Source organism: Dreissena polymorpha, chromosome 4 (genome assembly GCF_020536995.1).
Source record: "Dreissena polymorpha isolate Duluth1 chromosome 4, UMN_Dpol_1.0, whole genome shotgun sequence".
NCBI classification, from domain to species: domain Eukaryota; kingdom Metazoa; phylum Mollusca; class Bivalvia; order Myida; family Dreissenidae; genus Dreissena; species Dreissena polymorpha.
Genome location: NC_068358.1, coordinates 98,003,804 through 98,030,167, shown reverse-complemented (window position 1 = coordinate 98,030,167; position 26,364 = coordinate 98,003,804). Strand labels below are relative to the sequence as shown.

The following is a 26,364-nucleotide window of genomic DNA, read 5'->3' as shown; positions in this document are numbered from 1 at the left end:
GAGCCAGTGCTAATTTCAAGTTGGCGCTGTGTGTAAATAGTGGTTTTCAGTACAGCTTCTGAAGAGAGCCGGATACGGAACTTCTGCGAGCGGCTCCGCGAATACCGTCATCCCCCAGCACACCTACCTAATTACCTTACTAGACTCACGAAAGTTGGGAGCAATTTTGAACATTTGCAATTTCCAGCTATTTCTAGATGCTAGGATTTTTTTTTGTTGGTGGTCTTGTTTTGAGGAATGGGGGGGGGGTCGGCGGACTTCCCGGAGGAAACCCAAACTGTCAAGTTTTGTGACCACCAACCAAACTCACCTGCTTCTGGGAACGGGATTAGAACCCCGAGTATCCTAGGAGAGGAGCGCGTATACCAACCACTGCGTTAAACGAACAGCCTTTTAGGTAACGCTAGTGACTGGATTTTTTTACGATTTCAACATGTAGTAATTAGACGGGTAGACATAACAACTGGAAAATGGTGCAATTCAGAGAGGATAAACCCATCCACAGAAACATACAAAAATAGGCACATAACGCTAGTATAAACGAGTGCACTGTCAACATAAACACTCTTCATATGGTACCTTCAAACAAATATTGTTTTCTTTAGTGAAATTTATAACAAACGAGTTAACGCCAACATGTTAAATAAAAATGTTTGTGAGCCGTTTGAACGAACCTACACGTACAATGGGGATTTTCCAACAGGTTACATGCCTGTGTACATGAAGCAGTTTCTGCTGTACGGCATAACATTATTTGCAATTTAATGAATTTTTTCTTTGGTTGAATTTCTGGTTCTATTTCTTCTGGCCGGTCATTTTACTGTTTTATATATCGACGTCTTTGCTATTTTGAAAAATGAAATACAATCGTAGCTACTCGTTTTAACCCATTTATACCAAGTGGACTCTCCCATCCTTCTAAATTGGATCAATTTATTTCCAAAATTAGGGATGTCTAGTATATTTATTTCGATATTTAGAAAATTCCTTTAAGCAAACAGCGCAGACCCTGGTGAGACGCCGCGTCATGCGGCGTCTCATCTGGTTGTACGCTGTTTGCCAAGGCCATTTTTCTAGATGCTATGCATAAATGGATTTAGTTGTACGTCATGTCTTGGTATTTGTGTTATTCTCTACCTCTCTGGATGATTAGTGTGCACATTACGATGTATGAATTCTTCTGTATCGTGTTTGTTATTGTTATTATAACAACTATATACACGACTAATCGGCCATGATTACTTATTATTATTATAGCTGCATTTACCTTACTAGTTTATTGTTCGGGCAGTTTAAGTATCTTAAGTGACATTATTTGAGTCGTTTCGATAATGGGTCATCACACTAGACCAGTGGTGTGGAAAGATAAATAAAAACGACGAAAAACCAACAATCATGTTAATTTGTGTATTCTATATATAAAAATACATGTGTATACATGAAAACCTTCAAATACCAGAAAATCGTAAAACGTAAAAATGTACGATGATAACAAATGTATGCAAATGTACAACAAAAATGGCAACGGAAGAAACATGTTTGTATAAAAAAATGAAACCATGAATGATAAAATCTGACAATAGTTATATACAAACAACTCAAACATTTAATGCGTAACTATAACGATTACAGTTCACAAACTACACAGTTCACAAGCTACCGGCTAAACAAATATAAATGGATGTTGAACGTACAATAAAACAACAAACACTGAGATAACAAAAATATGTGATATATGTATGCAAGCTGTACACATGAATATATACTCTGCAACGATTTATATATTATGCATTTAACAAATCTAAGTCCCTCTTATAGCTTAGTTAATACAGACACTCACATTTATGCAGACACATTGATACATAACTCACAATCAAACCCCCTATTAACCCTTTGCATGCTGGGATATTTGTCGTCTGCTAAATTGGTGTCTGCTGAATTGCTCAAATCATCATTTTCTTTGTTTTTTTTCAAAGACCACTATCAGAATAGCAAACAGTTTGGATCCTGATCAGACGCCACGTTTTGTGGCGTCCGATCAGGATCCAAACTGTTTGCAAATGCCTTTAAAATTCAGTTCCTGAGCTAAAAGGGTTAAGCATGTAAATAACAAGTTCAAGCATTTGCAGTATGAAGCTCTGAATAGGTTAGGAAAGGACTGTCTGAATACTAGTATTTATCAACATATTCATGCAAATTAACCAAATCTGTCTGCACATTGACATGCCTTTATTAGCTTTCTATGTAAACGAGTATAAATCCTCAGTTATTGCTCTTCCAGTAAATAATAGCAATGAATTCAATTACATAAATTAGAATTATGAATGCATATCAGCACAAATTTAATTCATTAAGACCAATATGAAGGTTAGAAGTGTTCGTGCTATGCTCATGTTCTCAGTGAATGGAACTTTGTTTAAGCTGTTTAAACAAGGGTTGTCACCAGTAGATGTCACTGATGCATGAGTTATGAACCTTGCACTCAATGTATATCCTAGCTTTTCTCTATCATTACATGATATTTTATTCGAATAAATTGAATATTTTTCTCTACATGAGAAGCAGGATAGACCGACAAACAAACAGACAATGCATTTACTTTATGCCTAAATAGCTCCATTGTGGGAGCATACAGACGTTGTATTGAAGGTACACAACTTTCCCCAGTACACCAATGGCATAACTCCTGTAGGTGAAGATACATACTACAGAGTTATCTGTCATGACACACAAGTGACAATGTTAAACAAGTGATTGTAACTATATAAACATTAATGGCTGACAATAGACCTTAATAACATAGATATCACATTTATTTGCTATAAAAATATTTTAAAATAATTAAATAATTGTCACTATAAGTTTCATAGTCATTTAAAGAGGTAACTTGTACATTTTTAGAAGCTAATTAACACACATATTTTGGTTATCATAAACGATACCTTTTTTAAACAAAATTATGTAATATCGTTTGTAAATAACTTTACTAAACTGTCGATAAGATGTCAGGCTTGGCTGGAATATCTGGATATTTTCATGCACATGCATTAAGTTTTGTCCTGTATTAGCCAGTGCAGAATGCATAGGCTTATTTGGGATAAAATTTATGTACATGCACATGCATTTAATCCATTTTTCCTAAAACAAAGCTCAAATGCTAAATGTGTCTGACATTTAAGTCAAACACTGATATGGAATCTGAACGAAGACAACAGACACATTAGAGACCAAAGTCATGTCCCAAGTCAAATGGGCTTTATGGAATCTGATTGCATATTAACAGCTAGTTCAAACATGTATCACTGGCAGCACTGGTCCTATAGTATGGAATAATACTGAAGACTTGGGTCAGGAAAAAGTCCAGTAAAAAAACAAAACAAATATGTCTCCAATACACAATCACATTTTCAAAATGACTTTAGACTTATATAAACACAATTTGTTGAATCTAAAAAAGGCAAAGTGATAGAAGTGTGAATCAGATCTATATCAAACCGCAGTCTGAATGGGCATGTCCTCACAGAAACTGTCCACACCTTGTTCAGGAACACACATTGCCACATGTCCCAAATATTGGTGTACAGAATGCAACTGAACCTTGCTCTGATAAAACAGGGCTTAATATATGTGTGCATAAAGTCTCATCCCAATGGAGCATCAACACTTTTCACCTGAACTGGATTTACGATAGGAAGAGAACTCTTCTTTGGAAAATTACCATACAACAGAAAGTGTTGTCCCTGATAGGCCTGTGGGAACTGCACATGTTAATGTGGAACGACACTTTACGCACATGCATTAAGCCCCATTTTCCCCAAGCTAGGCTCAGCTGGGTCCCAGGATGACTCAGCAGTACTGCTCATTGCTCCTCTGTTCTATGATAATGACTCAGCAGTACTGCTCATTGCTCCTCTGTTCTATGATGGTTACTCAGCAGTACTGCTCATTGCTCCTCTGTTCTATGATGGTGACTCAGCAGTACTGCTAATTGCTCCTCTGTTCTATGATGGTTACTCAGCAGTACTGCTCATTGCTCCTCTGTTCTGATGGTGACTCAGCAGTACTGCTCATTGCTCCTATGTTCTATGATGGTTACTCAGCAGTACTGCTCATTGCTCCTATGTTCTATGATGGTTACTCAGCAGTACTGCTCGTTGCTCCTCTGTTCTGATGGTGACTCAGCAGTACTGCTCATTGCTCCTCTGTTCTATGATGGTGACTCAGCAGTACTGCTCATTGCTCCTCTGTTCTGATGGTGACTCAGCAGTACTGCTCATTGCTCCTCTGTTCTGATGGTGACTCAGCAGTACTGCTCATTGCTCCTCTGTTCTGATGGTGACTCAGCAGTACTGCTCATTGCTCCTCTGTTCTGATGGTGACTCAGCAGTACTGCTCATTGCTCCTCTGTTCTATGATGGTGACTCAGCAGTACTGCTCATTGCTCCTCTGTTCTGATGGTGACTCAGCAGTACTGCTCATTGCTCCTCTGTTCTGATGGTGACTCAGCAGTACTGCTCATTGCTCCTCTGTTCTGATGGTGACTCAGCAGTACTGCTCATTGCTCCTCTGTTCTGATGGTGACTCAGCAGTACTGCTCATTGCTCCTCTGTTCTGATGGTGACTCAGCAGTACTGCTCATTGCTCCTATGTTCTATGATGGTTACTCAGCAGTACTGCTCATTTCTCCTCTGTTCTATGATGGTGATTCAGCAGTACTGCTCATTGCTCCTCTGTTCTATGATGGTGAACAATGCTTGCTTCACATCTGGATCAAGGTGGCCCTGCAAAAATGGACAGAGCAAATAATTCAGTCATTTATTAACAGACTTTAAAATTAATGTGAAGAGACACTTTTAAAAAAATCACAAAGATTTGCCACTAATTGTTTTGCATTCTGGAATTTGAGTAATTTATGCTAAACAATATATACATTGCTTAAAAGAAGGGACATCTAATGTATATGCATACATTTAAACAGGTCTATTAAATTGCATAATCTTCAATCAATCACAATTTTTCAGATAATGCTTATTTAAACATTTTGCTTTACTAAAACTCTTAATCTATTATGCTTTTTCATAAATAGTCTACTAATAAATGAAATTAACGTTATGTAAAGATTATTTTCTATTATAAATGTAAGTGCTAAATAACATTCACTATGTTTATTGTGAAACAAATGTATCTGTCCAACATTTAAATATTGCATACAAAGGATTTATACTACATCCTTGAATAGTTTAATGTACCTGTACTGCACTGAGAAGATGTGTCCGATAGGTGTTGATGACATCTTTGTAATGCTTGTCATGCGCCTGAAATGAAATACATTAACTTCTTGTTTATTTGATGCTTTTCTTGAGCAAAATTAAAAAAATATATATATCTTTTGACAAAATTTGCCATATTTGATCATCAACACATCAAAATAATGATGTAATTTCACAGATTTCAGCCTGGCTTCAATGACTTCGCATTTAATTTACTTTATTACATCAGCATCAAAACAAGCAAAGATATATCAATATTATTGTAATAACTCATCTTTTTCACACATAGGCATTTGTGTATTCTTTAATAAGTGTACGCTTTTGCAACTGCCCAACAACTAGAAGTGTATCACAGACATTGATGACCCCAAAAACACATTTTTAGACGCTATATATTGTACAGTGGACAAAAAAGACAAAGGGACATAATTAGGCCATAACTTTTGCAGTCCGTTTAGTTTAAACCTATTTATTTTAGCTCGATTGCATCGAAAGCCTTAGGCTTATATAAACACTCTCGAGTCCGTTTCCTGGGCCTAGAACCAGTACTTGGTGTCTTTGGGGGAGATATAAAGAACGCTCCCACGGTGGGGATCAAACCCGTGACCTCCCCCTCGCTAGGCGGACACCATATCCATTACACCACGGCGACCTTGAGTCCGTTTACAATCATTTACATTTTTAATGGTTATTCCTCTGTGAAAGTTTGAGCATGTTTTTTTTCATTCAACTTAAAAAGTTAAAGTGAGATCCACACCACAGGAGTTCAAAACACAAGCTTCAGGGGAGTATACAGAAACTTAAGTAGGAAAACATACAAAGGGCCATTATTCTGCAAAAACTCTTCACAGTCAAAATTACTTCGTTAGCAATCATCAGCACATTAAGGTCCTTCAACTGTGAAAGTTTGCGAGAACCAATGCCGTAGTTCAAACACAAAATCTTTGGGACGAAGTACAAACAGATGAACATATGCATGGACAGATAGGTAGACAAGTGTATTGCTGTAAGCCTGCCACTTGGTCTCCATGGTGGAATAAAAACATAATTGAAATAATACTTGAATATATATTATTAATTTGTTATCGTAATTTCAGTTTGTTTGTCAGAATTTCAAGAAATTTCATTTAGCAAGATAATTAATTGCAAAACCACATCCATCTTTAAAAATGTAATGCAAATGAATATAAACCATTATGTTTTCTCCACATCAAGTGATGAATAAGCACTGGGGAAGTGCAATGATGAACTTCGACAAACATGAGAGCTGCACCATAAAAAACACCCAATCGTTAAGACACGTAAAAATGTAAAAATCCACACTGTCTTTTCACTGCAAAATAGTAGAAGAACTCTATTTAAAAAACGCCATTGCTCTTCTCAATGCAATTTGTGCCAACACATTACAATTGTGTGCGCATTGTCCTAAACTACAAGAAAATGTCTCTTTCACAAACTAGGATGTTTAGCAAATGCTATGGTAAATGTAATTTTATCTCTAGTGTGATGATGAGTTTCTAAAACTTAATTTAAAGCTCAATAAGGTAGGTACACATGTTACCAAACATTTGCTCAACACAATTTGTGCACCCCTACCCAAGAGTCATGTAAATGCCAATACCTGAAATGTCAGTGCCTGGTTAGATTAGTAGAACTGTCTGCAAAAAATAACAACTTCACCCCTCTTAAGGCATTTGTCAATTAATGATAAAAATGTTTACAAGACAGAAAATATCTACTTATGCACCTTTCTAGATGTATAACATAATCTCAAGACCCTAAGAATATTCAACACAACAAACTCAAAATGTTCTTCATGCAAAACAAACCAGAACAACCATTGCACTCCCCGCAACATGCAAACTTATGTATGGAAATTGATACAGAAGAGAACAAAAAGAAATATATGTTAACTTTTGTACAAGTATATTTATGTCCACTATTCCGAATAAAAGTACAAAATGGACTCAATATGAGCCGAGTTTTGGGAAAAACTTGGCTTAATGCATGTGTGTAAGTGTTGTCCCAGATTAGCATGTGCGACTGCATAAGCTAATCTGGGATGACCCTTTTAACATATGCACAAAGCCCGTTTCCACATAACGAGGCTCATATATAAAAAGAAAGCATTGGTACCCAACAATAACCAATAACAGGAATCTGTATCAGAAGCTTACTGCTATTTGCTGTTGCAGTCTGGATATCTGAATCTGCAAGGAGCGGATCCTCTTGTCCTTCTCGACAAGGGCATCCACAGACACTTTCTGAGGGTCACTACTACCATCAGAATTAGTATTGCCATTCATAGTCAATGTTGCTTCAGATGGTTTCTTATTCCCTTCACTTCTCTTCTCTTTCTTCTCGCTGTCCTTATCTTTTATATCCAGAGATTCTTTCAATGATGATAATTCCTCGTTCAGTAACGCATTTGATTTTGACAACTCCTTTATTGTCATTTCTAACTGTTCCTTCTCTATGGCTAGCACTTCATTGTCTTGCTGAAGTTTGTCTCTCTCTTCGGCCACAGCTGGGTTATGATGCTCCACACTCACACTTGCAGTCTGAACTTCAAGAAACTCTTGTTCCAGCTTCTCCTTGTCTGCTAGGAGTTCAGAGTACTCCTGCTCTAGCTGATTGTAATCCTGTTGCAATCCTTCATGAGACGACTGCAGATTCTCGTACTCGTCCGTCAGGGAATCAAACTCTTGCTGAATCTGATCACGTTCATACTCTGCTCTTTGAACTGAACTTTGCAAACTCTCTACTTCTTCACAAACAATCTCATAGTTCTGTTTGAATTCATTATTTGCTACTTCCAGCTCTTGAACTGTTTCCTTAAGCTTATCTCTTTCATCTACTACCTTAGCAAAGTCACTGGCTTTAGCTCCCTGATTGGCAGTGGCAAGTTTCTTTTCTAATTCCACACAATTGTTATGTAATTTTTCATTCTCTGAGACTAAACTATGTATATCTTGATTCATGGAATTGCTGTCAGACAGCAGAATTTCATTTTCTTTAGCAAGCTGTTGTTTCAGTAATTCATTCTCAACAAAGTCTTTCTGCAGTTGTTCTTTCTCAGCTACTAATGTATCATACATATCTTGCAGATTGTCACCAGCCACAACCAGCTTGCTATACGTGTCCCTCAATGCTTGCAGTTCCTCGTTCAGTAATCCATTCTCAGTTTTTAATGACACATTCTCCTTCCTGAAAGCTTCATGCATCTCACTTAAAGCGTTATGTTCAGAATCAACACCTTTGTCAACTGCATCACTATTTATTTCAACAATAATGCTGGTCTGTTTCATGGAGATGATCTCATTGCGTAGTTGCTTCACCTCCGTAAGGAGGTGTGTATTCTCCTCCTCCAGCACTCTTAGACTCTGCAGTTGCTCTTCTGGTAACACATTGTTGTCCTGTAGCTGGAGATAAACAAAAACCATTTTCATGCTAGTGCTTATTTTTCATCCCAGATTAGTCTGTGCAGTCTTCACAGGTTAATCCATGATGACATTTTCCATTTGTATGAAAGAAGTCTCTTCAAAACAAAATCCAGTCTAGATGGAAAGTGTTGTCCCTGATTTGTCTGTGCAGATTACACAGGCTAATCTGCGACGACACTTTACCATGAACATTTAGCCCACAGCGCAGCTCAAAACATTACTAAACCTAGCAGATGAATACCTTTTTGAGCAGCAGTTTCTTTTCAATCTCCAGGTCTTCGACCTTGCGTCGCAGCCTCTCTACCTCAGACATCTCATCAAGGGAGACAAGAGAGGACACACTTCCCGACTGCAAACAACAGACAAATGGAGCTTGGTTGGTGTTGACAAAACATAATCCGTGGTACAATTAAAAACTGCTCTATCATTTATGTTGACATACAGTATCCGTGGTGCAATGTAAAACTGCTTGATAATTTATCTTGATGTAACATAGATGCAACAGTTGATAGGTATTTTAGGTTCCAAATATAAATAGATATTGAATATTTTTAGGAAATGTAGCTTATAGTCAAGTGCTTTCATTTGCTTAAGAGCCGGGGTTAATATCCAGCAAAGCAACTTTTGATGAACATATTTTAATAGACATTTGGATGACATTTGGATGACAATTATTTTAATAATTTTTAAATATTCCCTTTACACCATTCATTGATAAAATACTGTTTTTTACAACGAATGAAACTGTTAATTACAATATTTATTAAAATCAGAAATAAGTCATCAAAGATACATAGAGTCTTTTTTAAACATTTAAGTGAATATTTAATATCCAGTCAAACTGATACATGTTCTCTTCAAAGATTTAACTTCAAGCAGTTCATCCAAATGAAAATATATATCAAAACATAATTGTTTCTCAAATAGTTTGTGTCTGTTAGTCAAATATAGATACACCTACATTGGTTCATTAAGGTGTCTTATATCTAAGCCCTTGACCTACATTGGTTCATTAAGGTGTCTTATATCTAAGCCCTTGACCTACATTGGTTCATTAAGGTGTCTTATATCTAAGCCCTTGCATATAAATGACATTTGTACAGGCAGTTAGATTAAGGACACTATAATCAATTGTTGGCGTCCAAAATAGACACCTAAGAGAGGTTAAATAAGATGGTAAAGAGAAAAGACAACAATAATGAAATAAATAACAATTGCATCCAAATTAACATACTGCCATCAAAATTGTATTTTTTTAATTGAGCCATGCTCTGTGAAAAGGAAGTTTAATGCATGTGCGTCAAGTGTCATACAGGATTAGCATTACCACACTTTCCGCCTAAACTGGATATTTGCAAAGAAGAGACTGTAAATGAAAAATACCATAGAAGCGGAAAGTGTCGTCCCCAGTCCACATAGGCATATCTGGGAATTCACTTTACGCACATTCATTAAACCCCCTTTTCACAGAGCGAGGCCCATTTAAATGATAACTTAATGAACTATGATCAGTGTTCTGTGGGGACATGCATCTGCAACTGACTGTGAAGACCTGCCTAGTTCATACCTGTGTACCGAGGATTGTGCTCTATGAAAATATTTATCCCTTTACCCCTTTCTTTCTAGATTTAAGTTTTAAAGGCTCCATTTCCAACCTTTAGATACTAATGAGCAGCAAACAGCATAAAACATGAACAGAATGCAAGTGACATGTAGGCTGTTTTGGTATAACGCTGTTTGCACATTACCATTTTCTCTATTCTTTTGAGTGGGAAAGGGTTATCTAAAACAAGAGGGCTGAGTGAATGTTTATTGCTTACCTGAGTAACAAGATGCTCAGGTGAGCTATTGAAAAGTTGAGCTCATCCCTCTCTATACAGGCTAACAAAAACAAACATTCACAATACCTACACAGGGCATCCCCCTGATCCACTTCTGCGCAGCTTTAGCTAAGATAAAGCAGTACTGCTCAAAACTAATGTTTACATATTTGTTACATATTTTTTACAATATAAATGCAATATAAACAATGATTAGAACTTTTTTAGATTCACTAAACCAAGGAAAGTTGCCTGTTATTTGTTATAATTATGTAAATAAGTACATTTATGTGATTTGTATGTTAACAAATAAAAATTAAATCAATTTTGACTTTACACAATATGAACAATATTATAATAACTGCAAAGGAAGCAATTGATTACCTTTCAGAGAATATAAATTGCTTAATATCAATTTGCAAGGACTGATTTATTGACAATAAAATGATGACAGTTAGTGCCAGCTACCCCTATAGATATATACATGGATACTTGAAAGCAGAGTGCTACAATATGCTGTGATAGGTCTTGTTCATTCTGCTAAGGTCTTTGGTGTCTCTTCCATTGGAAAAAAAAATCAACAAACGCTTTTTGATGGAATACTTAATGAAACGATACTGAAGAAAACAAAGAAAACAAAATTATGTTTAAAATATACAGAAACAATATGCTTTATAACTGTTCGACAACTGATTAAGACCCCAATCAGACCTGGGTAGGCCTATCTGTACTGAGTAAGACAATCAGATAAGATATAATAATCAGACCTGAGGACACTCAGACCCAGTAAGGGCAATCAAAGCTGAGTAGGATAATAAGACTGACTAGAACAATAAGACCTGACTAGGAAAATTAGACCTGACTATAATAATAAGACATGAATAGGACAAAATAAGACCTGAGTAGGACAATCAGACATAATATGAAGGATCAGACTAGCCAAGGAAAATCTGATCTGAGAAGAAAAATCTGCCTATGAAAATTTGACCTGAGTAGGAAAATTAGACCTGGTTATGATTATCAGATCTGAGTAAGGCCATCAGGCCTGAGTAGGACAATTGGACCAGAGTAGAGCAATGAAACCTTAGCATGGCAATCAGACCTGAGAATGACATACAGACCTGAGTAGGACAATCAGACCTGAGTAGGACAATCAGACAAGACTAGGTCAATCAGACCTGGTTAGGACAATCAGACCTGAATACAACAATCAAACCTGAGGACAATCACACCTGCATAGGACAATAAAACCTGATTAGGATAATCTAAACTCAGAAGGACAATCAGACCTGAGTAGGACAATCATACCTGACAATCAAACCTGGGTTTTACAATAAGACAAAAGTAGGAAAGTCAGACCTGAGTTGGACAATGATACCTGAGTAGGAAATTCAGACCTGAGAAAGACAATCAGACCTGAGGAGGACAATCAGACTTGAGTAGGAAAAAAATTAGACCTGAGGACAATCAGACCTAAGAAGAGCAATACAAACATGAAATTGATAGGAGTAAATCATGAACTTTTACAACTGTCTTAATAAGATATAATAATTCCATGCTCAACTTCTGGATCTGTAACTATATGTAAAGCAGTGTATTATCCCATGGTCGTAAAAGATAGCTTAGCAATAAGCAATTTTAATGCACTGTTTTCTGATATCTGTTTGACCATTGCATACAACATACCCATTATATATTGCATAACTTACAAGCATAAATGACAACTGCAAACATTTTCTTCAAAACATAATGGAGCCAACTATTCATGCCCTTGCTGCAGTCTTAGAAGTCATTAAAGATCTTGAGTTTTAAGTCAAATAAATCTGCCATCTAGCGGTTAAAATAAATATCCACAAAAGGGTTAAAATGCAAACAATAACAACCTAGGAAAAACATACTGGCAAAACAGACTGTTAGGCAGCATAAAAGTTGCTTTTGCTTGCCACATGGTCTTTAAAGGCCTACTGACTGTGTTGATTTAAAGGATATAGTTTCATTAATAATTATTATTAAGTCATAAACAAGTACATTGATCGCTAATTTACAAGGAAAGGTTAATACAATTACCATGAGAGCAAAGTGCTTTAAATATATTTATAAGAAAAAAAAGAGATGTCCAAGAAATAATGGAGGCAAGTATTTATTTGGGAATCAATTAATAGATAACTGGCAAAATTACAAAGCAAACAAACTACAATATTGGGCAAAAATATGTCACTAAATGTAAGAAACTTTCAGAAATCTCTAAAAGGATGTTAAAAACATCTATAAAAAAAACTCAAAAGAAGATGCTATGGCGACATAAGAAGCAGCAACCATGGTTCTCAAACTGTTCTAGAAAAGACAATAAAGGGACGTCACTATGTACTCACTCGCCAGGCAAATACACTGTTAATTGGTGTAGTACCATTCTTCTGAAAACAACGCAGTTAGCTTCATCATTTAGAAAGGCTCTAATGGAACATGAATGTGAGATTGTTCACGATATGACCCACGTCATGAGAAAATCAGATGCCTAACCCTTTACCACTTAGATACGTATTTTCACTTATTTGTAGTCCCTTCGAAAGTTAATTTGAATTAAAGGCTTTTCTTACTAGATTCAAGTTTTAAAGGCTTCATTTCCAAACCCTTCGATACTGGTGAGCAGCAAACAGCATAAAACCTGAATAGACTGCGAGTTACTCGCAGGCTGTTCTGGTTTTATGCTGTTTGCACAGAGCAATTTTCATTTTGGAAAAGAGTTACGCCCAGCCTGTACATCTGCACAAGCTGGTGTGGAACTACTTTGTCTAGTTATGAGACAATGAAACTTGGCATGACTTTATATCTGAAAGGAAAGTCCCTGATTGGCCAGGCCGGTCTGCATATGGCACAAGAACCATTTTCGCATGACGCAAGTCTCATAGACAAGCTAAAAGGAACAGCATTGCAAGTTTGTTTTTTTTTCATTTAGGAGAGAAAACAAATAATATGACTAGGAGACTTTTCATTACTTAGAAAAAGTTACGATGAAACATGATTTTAAAATGTGTGAAGGAACTGGTTAAAGAAAACACTGGATACAAGATAAATAAAATAGAAACTAAGATCTTTAAAAGCTTTTTACATTGCATTACAGCTTATAAACTTGGAAAAATACTGTCATTTTCATGCCCACTGAGCACTTTCAAAAGTATTCAAAACAAAAAGAAACTCAAATTGTTTGTATGCTCAATATCATCATTTTTTTCAGAATCATGCCGTAAAATATATGTTGAAGTATGTTAATTGTTAGCTAATGGGGCAAGAGTTACTGCCAGTGATAAATAACACAAGTAGACATATACAGAGAATGTGCAAGACAGGATTCTGAATAAATATGGCTATGAGACAAATCTACCAAAATCAACAAAAACAGTACAAAAGAATATTGTTCAATTATACAATTATATTTCAATAATGTTAAAAACCACCAAGTGTTACTCTAGTTTGGCATTTGTATATGTTTTAGCTAAGTTAAACTGTTTATGTTTTGAACAAGGTTCCTGAAGGCAGACATTAAGTCATGATATATCCTTATTTAATTTTCCAAATGTTTGTAGTATAAAATTTTCAGCATATCAGCTGCGGTCTGGGAAAACATGGCTTAATGCAAACTAGCATGTTTAGTGTCATAATAGTCCTCACAGAATAATCTGGAACGAACCTTTCCACTTTTATGAAATATTTCTTTTTAAGGGGGTCATTTCTTGCAATCTAGTGAAGGCCAAAAGTGTTGTTTCTGATTAGCCTGACCAGACTGCACACCTTATCTGGGACAACTTTCTATGCACATGCATTAAGCCCCGTTTTCCCAGACCATGGTTCCTGTATTCGGGACAATCATAGCTTCTATCTCCACTGGCAGCATGAAAATACTGTTGTTGTTTTTTATATATTTAAAATAATTCAAGTTTTCATGTTTGTTAACAAATGTTTCACACTCAACTATGATTACTAAAGTAATTGGAAAGACTTAATTCCATTCGAATTACATGCTCCTTAAAAAGAACACATACTGACAGCGCTGAATGCTTGTTAGAAGTTGGATACAAGAGACTCAAATGTAACAAAGGGAGGTAACAAGCAAGTACCTGCAGTCTTTCCCTCAGTTGTTTATTGTCCTGCTTGAGTCGTGTTACTTCATTCTGAAGCAGCAGCAATGTCTGTGGTTTGTGGTCCACTACTTGTGGTCTTCTCACTGGGAAAAAATGAAGACAATATATGAGCCACATTCTAGGAAAACAGGACTAAATGCATGTGTGTTAAGTATTGTCCCAGATTAGCCTGTGCAGTCAACACAGGCCTCATCAAAGAAAACACTTTCTGCATAAACAGATGTTTTGCTAAGAAGAGACTTAATTCCTTTTAACAAAAAATACGATAAAAGAGGAAGGTGTAGTCCCTGATCAGCCTGTACTGACTGCAAAGGCAGATCTTATAAGACACTAGGCAAATGCATATAGCCCTGTTTTCAAAGGCAGTATAGTCCTGTTTTCAAAGGCAGATCTTATAAGACACTAGGCAAATGCATAAAGTCCTGTTTTCAAAGGGAAATCTTATAAGACACTAAGCAAATGCATATAGTCCTGTTTTCAAAGGCAGATCTTATAAGACACTAGGCAAATGCATATTGTCCTGTTTTCACAGAGCAAGTCTCATAATGAAAAATCTAATAGTAACAAAATATTTGTGTCTTTAGTATTACAGTGTTTTCCTGCAAATTCTGTTTTAAAGTGTCATATTAATAATATGTCCCATCATGTTTTTTATCATGTATTTAAACATACATGAGGATGAGTCAAAGAGTTCATCGTCACTGTCATTCCAGCTGTCACCATCTGAATCACCCCCAGTCTCACTCTGCAGAAAAAAACAAAAGTGATACATTTTACATTATTCATATGAAAGGCTTTGTTTTAGAAAAGAAATTCACCATTAATGTAGGTGCTTACAGTCTTACAGGGTACTTAGGAATAGCATTTGGGATTTTCCATTTGATTGTTGATGTATTAAGACAAAACTTTTTTTCTATATCCTAAATCAAATAACAAATATTTTCACTTTTTGTAAACATACGATATCACAAACACTATTACATAAGTAAATATTTAAAGTCACAAACTGAACATATAAAGAAAGACTACCACTTACAGAGAGGCCAAACTTTTTCTTCATCTTGTGCACCTTGTCAATGAGTCGTACATTCTTGTCCTGCTCCTCTGTCAGTTGAGCCTTCAGTGTGGTGACTTCATCCTCCAGCTCCTGAACCTCCTCCTGGTCCTAAAACACAAGGTCAAGGTCAGAGGAATGCTGAAACACAAGGTCAAGGTCAGAGGAATGCTGAAAGTCCAAAGGGATGCTGAAAGGCAAAACGTTTGCTGAAGTTCAGAAGAGTGCTGAAAGGTCAGAAAATTGCTAAAAATTCAGAAGAATGCTGAAAGACAAGAAGTTTGCTGAAGGTCAGAAGAATGCTGAGACATCAGAAGAATGCTGAAGGTCAGAACATTGATGAAAGTTCTGAGGGATTCTAAAAGGTCAGAAGTTTTCTGAAGGTCAGAAGAAGGCTGAGACATCAAAAGAGTGCTAAAAGGTCAGAAAATTGCTGAAAGTTCAGAGGCATTCTGAAAGGTCAGAAGTTTGCTGAGGGTCAGAAGAATGCTGAGACATCAGAAGAGTGCTGAAAGGTAAGACAATTGCTGAAAGTTCAGAGGAATGCTGAAAGGTCAGGAGTTTGCTGAAGGTCTGTAGAATGCTGATACATCAAAAGAGTGCAGAAGGGTCAGACAATTGCTGAAAGTTAAGAGGAATGCTTAAAGTTTAGAGGAATGCTGAAAATTCAGAAGAATGATGAAAGGTCAGAACAATCGTGAAAGGTCAGAAGAGTGCTGAAAGGTCAGAAAAATGGTGACTTGAAGATGTCTAAGCATTTTGACATCACATCTGTATATAAATGGATGAACACAATAATGGTCCCGTAACACGAGAATGTAAAACAATATCATACTAATACACAACATTCATATACAATTTTTGCTTGAAAATAAATCATACATGTCAAACTAAAGCAATTAAAGCTTTCTTTCCCATCCTGATTTCACTGCCTTACCACAGGTGGAGGGGATGGGTGTGAAGAATTTCAATGACTTACCACAGGTGGAGGGTGGAGTGTAAAGGATTTCAATGCCTTACCACAGGTGGAGGGTGGGGTGTAAAGGTTTTCATTGCCTTGCCACAGGTGGGGGTCAGGTGGGAAAGATTTCAATGCCTTACAACAATTGGAGGGTGGGGTGTGAAGGATTTCAATGTCTTAACACAGGTGGAGGGATGGGTGTAGGGATTTAAATGCCTTACCACAGGTGGAAGGATAGGTATGAAGGATTTCAATGCCTTACAACAGGTGGAGGTCAGGTATGAAGGATTTCAATGCCTTACCACAGGTGGAGGAGCTGATGTGGAGGTTTTAATGCCTTACCACAGGTGGTGGGGTGTGTGAAGGATTTCAATGCCTTACCACAGATGGAGGGACGGGTGTAAAGAATTTCAATGCCTTACCACAGGTGGGGATCAGGTGTGAAGGATTTCAATGAATTACCACAGGTGGAGGAGCTGATGTGGAGGTTTTAATGCCTTACCACACATGGTTGGCGGGTGTGAAGGATTTCAATGCCTTACCACAGATGGAGGGACGGGTGTAAAGGATTTCAATGCCTTACCACAGCTGGGGGGTCAGGTGTGAAGGATCTTAATGTCTTACCACAGGTGCAGGGGTGGTTGGGAAGAATGTCAATGCCTTACCACAGGTGGAGGGATGGGTGTGAAGGATTTCAATGTCTTACCACAGGTGGAGGGACGGGTGTGAAGGATATCAATGCCTTACCACAGGTGGAGGGATGGGTGTGAAGGATTTCAATGCCTTACCACAGGTGGAGGAATGGTGGGTGTGAAGGATTAAAATGCCTTACCACAGGTAAACAGATTGGTGTGAAGAATTTAAATGCCTTACCACAGGTGGAGGGGACAGGTGTGAAGGATTTCAATGCCTTGCAAGAAGTGGAGGGACGGGTGTGAAGAATTTCAATGCCTTACCACAGGTGAACGGACGAGTGTGAAGGATTTCAATGCCTTACCACAGGTGGAGGGGACAGGTGTGAAGGATTCAATGCCTTACCATAAGTGGAGGGACGGGTGTGAAGGATTTCAATGCCTTACCACAGGTGGAGGAGCTGGTGTAGAAAGCTGCTTCTTTAGGGTATTGTAGGCCTCCTGCAGTTTCTTGTTCTCCGAGACAAGCCGCTTCAAGTCCTCGTTCATAGACGCGTTCTCTTCCTCCAGCTCCTGTACACAATTACAAACACGTCTCCGGTAAAACCCTTGCCTGCTCAGAAGCCAAGAAAAATGGTTTTATGCAAACACCATTCACCAGAACACCCTGCAAGTAATTTGCAGTCTGTTTAGGTTTAATGCTGATTGCTGCACATCAGTATCTCAATGTTGAAAATGAATTCTTTGAATCTTGAATCTATAAAGAAAGGTCTTAAGTTTAGTTTGATTTTCTGATGGAGTAAAAATGAGTCAAAAGCATATCTGAAAGGTATAGGGTAAAGTTGATTAACTAACAATTTGTTATCACCATTTTACAGTGTAAAAGTGGTATACCATAATATTGCCTACAGCGATTTACTCTTTTAGTGATTCTGTCCTTAAAATTTAATGTTGAACACACTTCTTTGATTTGAATTCAAAAACTGTTAGTATATGCTTTACCATAAACTATATGACAAATAAGTTGAACAGTCGGAACACTTCAACTTCTCAAGTAGTAGGTTTTACTGATACGTCATTTTATTGACAGCTCATCAACTGTTACTGACATCAGAAATTTTGAAAACTAAACCAAACATCAGTCTTTATTGTCAAAATTAAATTGCAATTATTTGTTAAACTATCAAATTGTGCAAACGTTTATCTTTATGTATCTTTATGCTACTAAAAACCATGAATGAAGCACACTGCACCATACCATTATTATACAGTAACCTTTTCTCTGGGATCTTATTTAAAGGGACTTATTCATAGTTTGTCAAAATATTTTGTCACAGATTCAAAAGAAAAAGAACAGGAAGTGAATCCCAGTGATGACAAAGACTTGCAATAAAAATACAGCATAATCATCATCTTAACTTTATAGCATTAAAAAGCATTTCAATTGCAAAAGATATAATAATTTCGTATCTTTTTTAGGGTTAGGGAAGATCTATACATTGATCTTTTATGCCAAGTATGAAATGTTTGTACATACAAAACAGTCTGGATGGCCATGCGTTTAAGCAATAACTGTTTAATCCAAAAGAAAATTAATCAAGCCCAGCTGGAGACAATTTTCTTAATATATTTTTCTTTGAAATTCTATTTTATTCATTATAATAAAGCTCTACCAAATCTTAGGTTAACATCCAGCAATTAACACTTTCCCATTCTGGGGCAAAGTGAAAATGGCTATGTGCAAACCGCATAAAACCAGAACAGCCTGCGAGTAACTTGCAGTCTGTTCAGGTTTTACGCTGTTTGCTGCTCATCTGTATCTAAGGGTCAGAAATGACACCTTTCAAACTTGATCATAGAAAGAAAGGTCTTTCAAATTTCTAAGGGACTACAAATGCATCAAAATATGTTTTTAAGTGGTAAAGGGTTAAGTGCATTTCTTGACACACTTAAAAAGGCCCGATCTGTGAACAACTCCCTTTAATATCCTGGTTACGGCACCAAAATCAAGTGTAACACAATTTATACAAAACAATGTTATAATTATTTGTATGAAGCATATTGTGACACAATACAACATGGCAATTAACTTATTAAGATGCCCTACAGATTTCCATGTACCCTGTAAATGTGTGAGGTGAATGGTTGCTCCTGCAATCTTTATTAACATGATACTGTCTCTCTCCAAAAGCATATAGATAAGCATGTTACAAGCTTCACCATCAATCTGTTTATAACAAGCAAGTCACTGGTATTGTTGTTCAAACAAAATGTTATGAATTAGAGAGAATTGTGTTTAGGTTTCGCGACAATAATAATGTTCTGTTATATTAAAGGAGATAAAGGCAAACTTTGTTAATTAAAATGCTTGTCACTAGACAAAATCTTGTTAAGCGTGACAGACACAAATGATCAAAAACATATTAGATAACATGCACAACATTGACGGCAAATATAGATCATTATGTACCAAACCATAGTGTACTACCGAACTACTTCACTGTGTGAAATGTAAACCCAGTAGATCCAGTCCATCTAACCATGGAAACACAACAACAATAACTTACCTTTTGTTTCATAGCCTAGGTAGTGTGAATAAAATATGTGTTTTGATTGTTTGATATAGGCAATGTCCTTTGACTAAGTCCTTCACAATTAATGAATTACTGTACAGGTGAAGTTTCATTAACAAAATATTTTTTTTTTTTTTAATCTAACATAAAATTAAACAAACTGCAACAATAAATGAATGGGTTTAATATCAACGTGGATATGGCACAGCAGATTAAAGTTCTATGATCGCAACAACTGCACACAACTAAGCACAACAATGCGCAAACTGACGAGACTACTATTAATTGCAATCAAATCAGCTCTGGAAAAACAGGGTTTAATGAATGTGCATAAAGCATTGTCCCAGATTAGCCTGTGCAATCTATAGCCTGTTCAGTCCACACAGGCTTATCAGGGAAAATACTTTTCTCTTAAACTGGAGTTTTATTAAGAAGACTTCCTTAAATGAAAAATACCATACAAGTGGAAAGTGTTATCTCTGATTAGCCTGTGCTGACTACACAGGCTAATCAGGGACAACACTTTGGGTACATGCACTATGCCCTGCTTTCACACACAGAGGCTCAAATGTTTAAAATCTACATACAAAGAGGGTCAAGATACTCATAGCTCACCGAGCATTAACTGAGCTAAAACAATTTTCATAAACATAGAACCTTGTAAAATTGCCTTTTATTATGATTTTAAATATCATGAAAATTAGTAATTTTAACTCTTCCTTAAGATGAGAAAACTTAATTTATTGTGAAGAAAGAAATTTCAAACATCAAAACTGGTTCAGTCACAAATACTAGTAAATGAACAAAAATACTAAATATCACAAACAAATATAACTGGGTGCAGTTAAATGATCAAACACAATTACAAAAAGAAGACAGCTGGCCACGCCCCAAGGACAGGGAATACCCTCACTCATACCTTGACAGCCTCCAGGGTCCGCTGGTCTATGACCGCCTGGGGAGGGGCTGCAGCCTGCAGGGCAAGGGTCTCATCATCCATGATATCCTGTAGGCACCAAACAGGAAATACGAGTATTGCAATGGGATAATGGGGTTTTGTGCATGTGCGTCCAAGATAAGCCTGTGCAGTCCGCACAGACTAATGAGGGACAACACTTTCCACTTTTATGGTATTTTTGGTTCAAAGAAAGTCTCCTATTAGAGAAAATCCAGTTTAGGTGGAAAGTGTCGTCCATGATAAGACTGCACAGGCTTATTTGGGCCCACACTTTACGCACATGCATGAGGAATCAGAAGAACCAGCAGGGGAATCATATGGAAATATAGGACTGATGATTTGTGCTGAAAATGGGCCAATACACTTTCGATTAAAGGATCAATGTGGTCAGTACTCTGGCAAAATAGGGCTTAATGCATGTGCGTAAAGTGTTTTTCTAGATTAGCCTATAAAGTCAGCACAGAGACAACACTTTTGGCCTTGACTGGATTTTGGTTACCCCCCATTCACACATAGACGCCGCTTCTACTACGGTTAAAGCGTGGCCATAAAATGTGGCCGATCATTACAAAGCGCAGGAGAAATGTAGTGGAGTCTTCATAAGAGCAGTATGATCACGGTAGAGTCTTCATGATCGGAGAGCTCAATGCTCTCGCCACGCTTATTTTGAACATGCTCAAAACAAACGTAGTGGGATCGTGGCCAACAATATTCAGTGTATATATATAGGGGCATCGTAGCACGGTCAAAATGAAGACCATGATTTGCCAAATTGCTCAATTTAGACTCCGAGTGGCCTCGATCCGCCCTGATCCAAACCTTTTTCAGATCGTGGCTTGATCGGGATGATCCTTGTAAAGTCGCAGCTTTGTAAGAACTTAAGAAGAGGCTTTCTGTAAATGGGAAATTCAGTAAAACCAGCAAATTCGTTAAATTGATATCCCCAGCCAATATACTTCTGGACACAAAAAGTTGTCTGTACGGATGGACAACGCCAACATACATCATCCTCTTATCCATATATATACTCCTACCAAGTTTCAATGAAATCCTTCAAAGCACTACCAAGATATGGCTCCGGACACACAAAAAAGCATTTGTTCAAGCTACAAAGGGCCATAACTCTGTTATTAACAGATGTTGTACAATGCCATTAGGCGTTCATCATCCTCTTATCCATATATATACTCATACCAAGTTTCAATGAAATCCGCCAAAGCACTTCCAAGATATGGCTCCGGACACAAAAGTGCCGGACGGAAAGAAAGACAGAAGGACGGAAAGACGGACGGACGGACAACGCCAAAACAATATCCCTCCGCCTATGGCAGGGGATAACAAGTCGTGTAGGTTTATGGTTCTTGGGCAAAGCTGTTTTCCTCATTATTATCAATACACCCATACAGTTTCATGTTGAAATCTTAAATGGATTCTGAGATATAGCCTTGAAAAGTTTATGAAGTTTTATGATGATATCTTATTATAGTTTCTGAGAAATAGCCCTGAAAAGTTTGTGACAGACGGATGGACGGATGAACTGATGGACGGACTGACAGATGGATGGACGGACTGACGAACAACTCCAATTCTATATCCCTCTTATAATTCTAAGAAACCATACTTGCCTGGGTCAATACTACTAGTTATGTGGTGAACAGTACTATCTTTTTATATTAGAAGAGGGCATATGAAGATCAAATGAAAATGCTTTGCTAGAACAAAAATATAAGCTTTGAACACAATTATTACTTATGTTGTGCTTTCATATAGTTTATAGGGACATATCAGTGAATTAGTTAAATTTGTAATAAACTACACACACACTGTTTCAAACAGTGAAAAATAAAAGTTAAAACACAAATGAAGTTCATTGTTTCATTGAAACTACTTTTCCTGGTTGACAAATTAGTAAATGAAATGGATTGTCAACCATGCTGAAAAACATGTAAAATGACTCAATTATTTAATGCAAGAACATTATTATTTTAAAATTAAAACAAACTGTGGCAAGGTATATAATAAAAATAAAAATTGTTGATTGGTATTAATTTTTTTTCCACTGGAGATCATTGAAAATGTATATCTCTGATCACTAGTGCATTAAATTGATTATCTAGCAAGTTCAACAGGTATCCTAAGTATTTTTATGAAAGAAAATAAAACCTTTTTTGTCAACTTAGCAATTATCAAATAAAATAATATATTTCTAAGTTAATGTGTTAGTTTTTGCAAGCCCATGGAAATAAATTCTGTAATGCTAAACTAAATTAAATGTTATAATTGGATTGAGGAGGAATTAAAATACTATAACAAGTACATACAGAAAAAATGAAAGATATTAATTTTTGTAAGCAATTAATAGATTTTAAATAAAGACAAATATCAAGAAAATCAAGAGTTTAATGATAATACCTTCCCGACCTATTAAATTCACATCAGTTTGCTAACTTGCAAAACTACCACTGCAAAATGCAATTGCAACCCAATAAACATAACTACATGGAAGAAAGAAAGCTAAACAAATGAGTCCTTCTGCGGAAACCTGACCTAATGCATGTGCGTAAAGTGTCATCTCAGATTAGCCTGTGCAGTCTGCAAAGGATGTATTTGCTTAGCAAATACCCAGTTTAGGATAAAACTGTTATTCGAAATAAGCCTGTGAGACTGCACAGGCTAATCTGAGACAACACTTCATGCACATGCATTAAACCCTGTTTTCCCAGATTGAGGGTTACAAGTATAAGACCTACTTATGCCAGTCACTGACAACCGTTCTACTTTATTCAGATGTAGAAGGGGGAACGCCATTCATGATCAATGCCCACAGAAAAAAATGTGGCAAACCTGAGTTTCAAAACAGTGATCTACAGAATTACAGCCTAGAAATCTATCTAGAGATTCTGGCCCTGCCCAAAAATTTTGGTTAATTTTTGTTAAAGGCAACAACAATGTTCCCCTTTTTATATATGTTTTTTCATTCTGCTGTGACAAACTTCCAAGATATTCGTAAAAGGGTATCAAAACAACATTATGCAAATGTTGGTACATTTGAATCACCTTTTTAAGATTTGATTACCAGAATTTTACAAAATGTGCAATAATGGGCAAACATTTTGCATGAAATAATTTATAATGTCTTCTCTTACAAAAGTTTATGAGCTGAGTAGTTGGGAAACAAGGCTTAATGCATGTGCATAAAGTATCATCCCATATTAGCCAGTGCAGTCAGCACAGGCTAATCAGGGGCAACAATTTTTGCTTTTATGAAATTTTTTAATAAAAGGAGTTCTTTAATAAACTTAAATCCATTCTAGGCTGAACGTGTCATCCCTGATGAGCCTGTACTAACTCTACAGGCTCATCAGGCACAACGGGTAACGCATATGCATTAAGCCCAGTTTTCCCAGAGAACAGTAAATATAATACTGCTTCAAATGAGGATTATATAGCATTACCTCCACTTCTGCAGGTATTTCAATCTGTTTATGTGACAGCTCAGGTGAGGATTCAGGGTGAAACTTGGCAACCATGTTTTCCTGATAGCACGGCAAACACAATCACATTGGGATAACACACACACCCACACACACACATGCACATGCTCATTATGAATTATGCTTTCAATATTTGTATGCAAAAATTGTTTAATTTAAAATAGATTTAAATAAATTAAAAGGAAATTAAGTATTAGAAATCTGCAATCATTAGAGTGACAAAAACGTGAGAAATGAGCGTCGCTCGAGCAAATCAAGGAAGAAACTTTCTGTGCTCGAGCTAATCAAGGAAGAAACTTTCTGTGCTCAAGCAAATCAAGGAAGAAACTTTCTGTTTTTATGAAATCTTTTGTTTAAAAGTAGTCTTTTTTTAAATCAACTCTAGGGGAAAGTGTCGTCCCAGATTAACATGTGTAGACTGCACAGGCTATTCAACTCTAGGGGAAAGTGTCGTCCCAGATTAACATGTGTAGACTACACAGGCTAATCAACTCTAGGGGAAAGTGTCGTCCCAGATTAACATGTGTAGACTGCACAGGCTAATCAACTCTAGGGGAAAGTGTCGTCCCAGATTAACATGTGTAGACTGCACAGGCTATTCAACTCTAGGGGAAAGTGTCGTCCCAGATTAACATGTGTAGACTGCACAGGCTAATCAACTCTAGGGGAAAGTGTCGTCCCAGATTAACATGTGTAGACTGCACAGGCTATTCAACTCTAGGGGAAAGTGTCGTCCCAGATTAACATGTGTAGACTGCACAGGCTAATCTGGGATGACAATTGACGCACAAGCATTATGCCCAGTTTTCTCAGAACGCGACTCATATATATATATATTTGGTAATCGAACGAGATTTGAATTCTGCATGCTTATTATTACAGCTATGAAGACAATTAAAAAGTGATAACTATTAAAACTTAGGATTTTGCGATAGTTTCACAAGCATCTCCCTTTGCAAAACACTGATAGCATCACAACAAAATAAGTCTGCATAAAATGAATTTAGTTGGCATTTACATAAATCAAGTCAGTCTTTAATATAAAACAAGAAACCGTTGGAGACAGGTGATGCTCCCAAAAGGTTTTTTTGTCACAATATTGCACTATATATTCAGATAAAAGGAAACGTCTTGAGGGATAGAAGTTGGGGGAACAAGAATTTTTTTATAGAAAATTTCAAAGGGCCATAACTCTGTAAAAATCATCCGACCAGAACCCGTTGATAATATGCACTTCTCCTCTTGGTAGTGAAGCTTCCTATAAAGTTTCATTGAATTCCGGTCATTAGTTGCTGAGAAATAGCCTGGACAAGAATTGCACTATATATATATTCAATTAATGGAAAATTTCAAAGGGCCATAACTCTGTCAAAAATCATCCAACCAGAACCCGCTGATAATACGCACATCTCCTCTTGGTAGTAAAGCTTCCCATAAAGTTGCATTGAATTCCGGTCATTAGTTGCTGAGAAATAGCCCGGACAAAAATTGCACTATATGTACAGTTAATGGAAAATTTCAAAGGGCCATAACTCTATGAAAAATCATCCGACCAGAACCCGCTGATAATATGCACATCTCCTCTTGGTGGTGAAGCTTCCCGTAAAGTTTCATTGAATTCCGGTCATTAGTTGCTGAGAAATAGCCTGGACAAAAATTGTGCACGGACGGACGGACGGAAAGACGGACAGACACATGGACGGACGGACAGACAAAGCGGCGACTATATGCTCCCCCCAAAATAAATTTTGGGGGAGCATTATTATCGTTTTATGCAGACTGTGATTGTACTAGCTTATTGTGGAGCCTTTCAAAACAAAGTCAAAGAACAGTTCACTGCAAAACAAACGGTAATCCAAAGATTATAAGAGAAGACTTCATGAATGGCATATTTTGTTTATGTCATTTCAAATGATAATAAGTAAATATTTATAAGAATCAAAAAAGATATATGTATGTCAGAAACACTATATCCCCTTCTGCGCCGCTTTGACGCTATATATTTGACCTTTGACCTTGA

The 26,364-nt window shown here is 36.8% G+C and overlaps 1 protein-coding gene across 3 annotated transcripts in view; it reads right to left on the bottom strand.

Annotated features, from left to right (window-relative positions):
- Positions 1–1,392: 1,392 nt before the first annotated feature.
- The window catches only part of LOC127879856 (ankycorbin-like), a 43,125-nt gene continuing 18,153 nt past the window's right edge, over positions 1,393–26,364 (bottom strand). The window contains exons 10-20 of one of the 3 annotated variants that reach the window (XM_052426925.1): positions 24,306–24,386; positions 20,812–20,898; positions 17,767–17,892; positions 15,709–15,837; positions 15,345–15,417; positions 14,649–14,755; positions 12,906–12,947; positions 8,955–9,062; positions 7,448–8,692; positions 5,250–5,315; positions 1,393–4,781 (exon numbers count right to left, since the gene is read on the bottom strand). In XM_052426925.1, the coding sequence (XP_052282885.1) occupies positions 4,707–4,781; positions 5,250–5,315; positions 7,448–8,692; positions 8,955–9,062; positions 12,906–12,947; positions 14,649–14,755; positions 15,345–15,417; positions 15,709–15,837; positions 17,767–17,892; positions 20,812–20,898; positions 24,306–24,386 (2,139 nt within the window). In that variant the 3' untranslated portion in view covers positions 1,393–4,706. The remainder of the gene's footprint in view (positions 4,782–5,249; positions 5,316–7,447; positions 8,693–8,954; positions 9,063–12,905; positions 12,948–14,648; positions 14,756–15,344; positions 15,418–15,708; positions 15,838–17,766; positions 17,893–20,811; positions 20,899–24,305; positions 24,387–26,364) is intronic. The other 2 variants (XM_052426926.1, XM_052426928.1) reach the window with 2 other exon arrangements.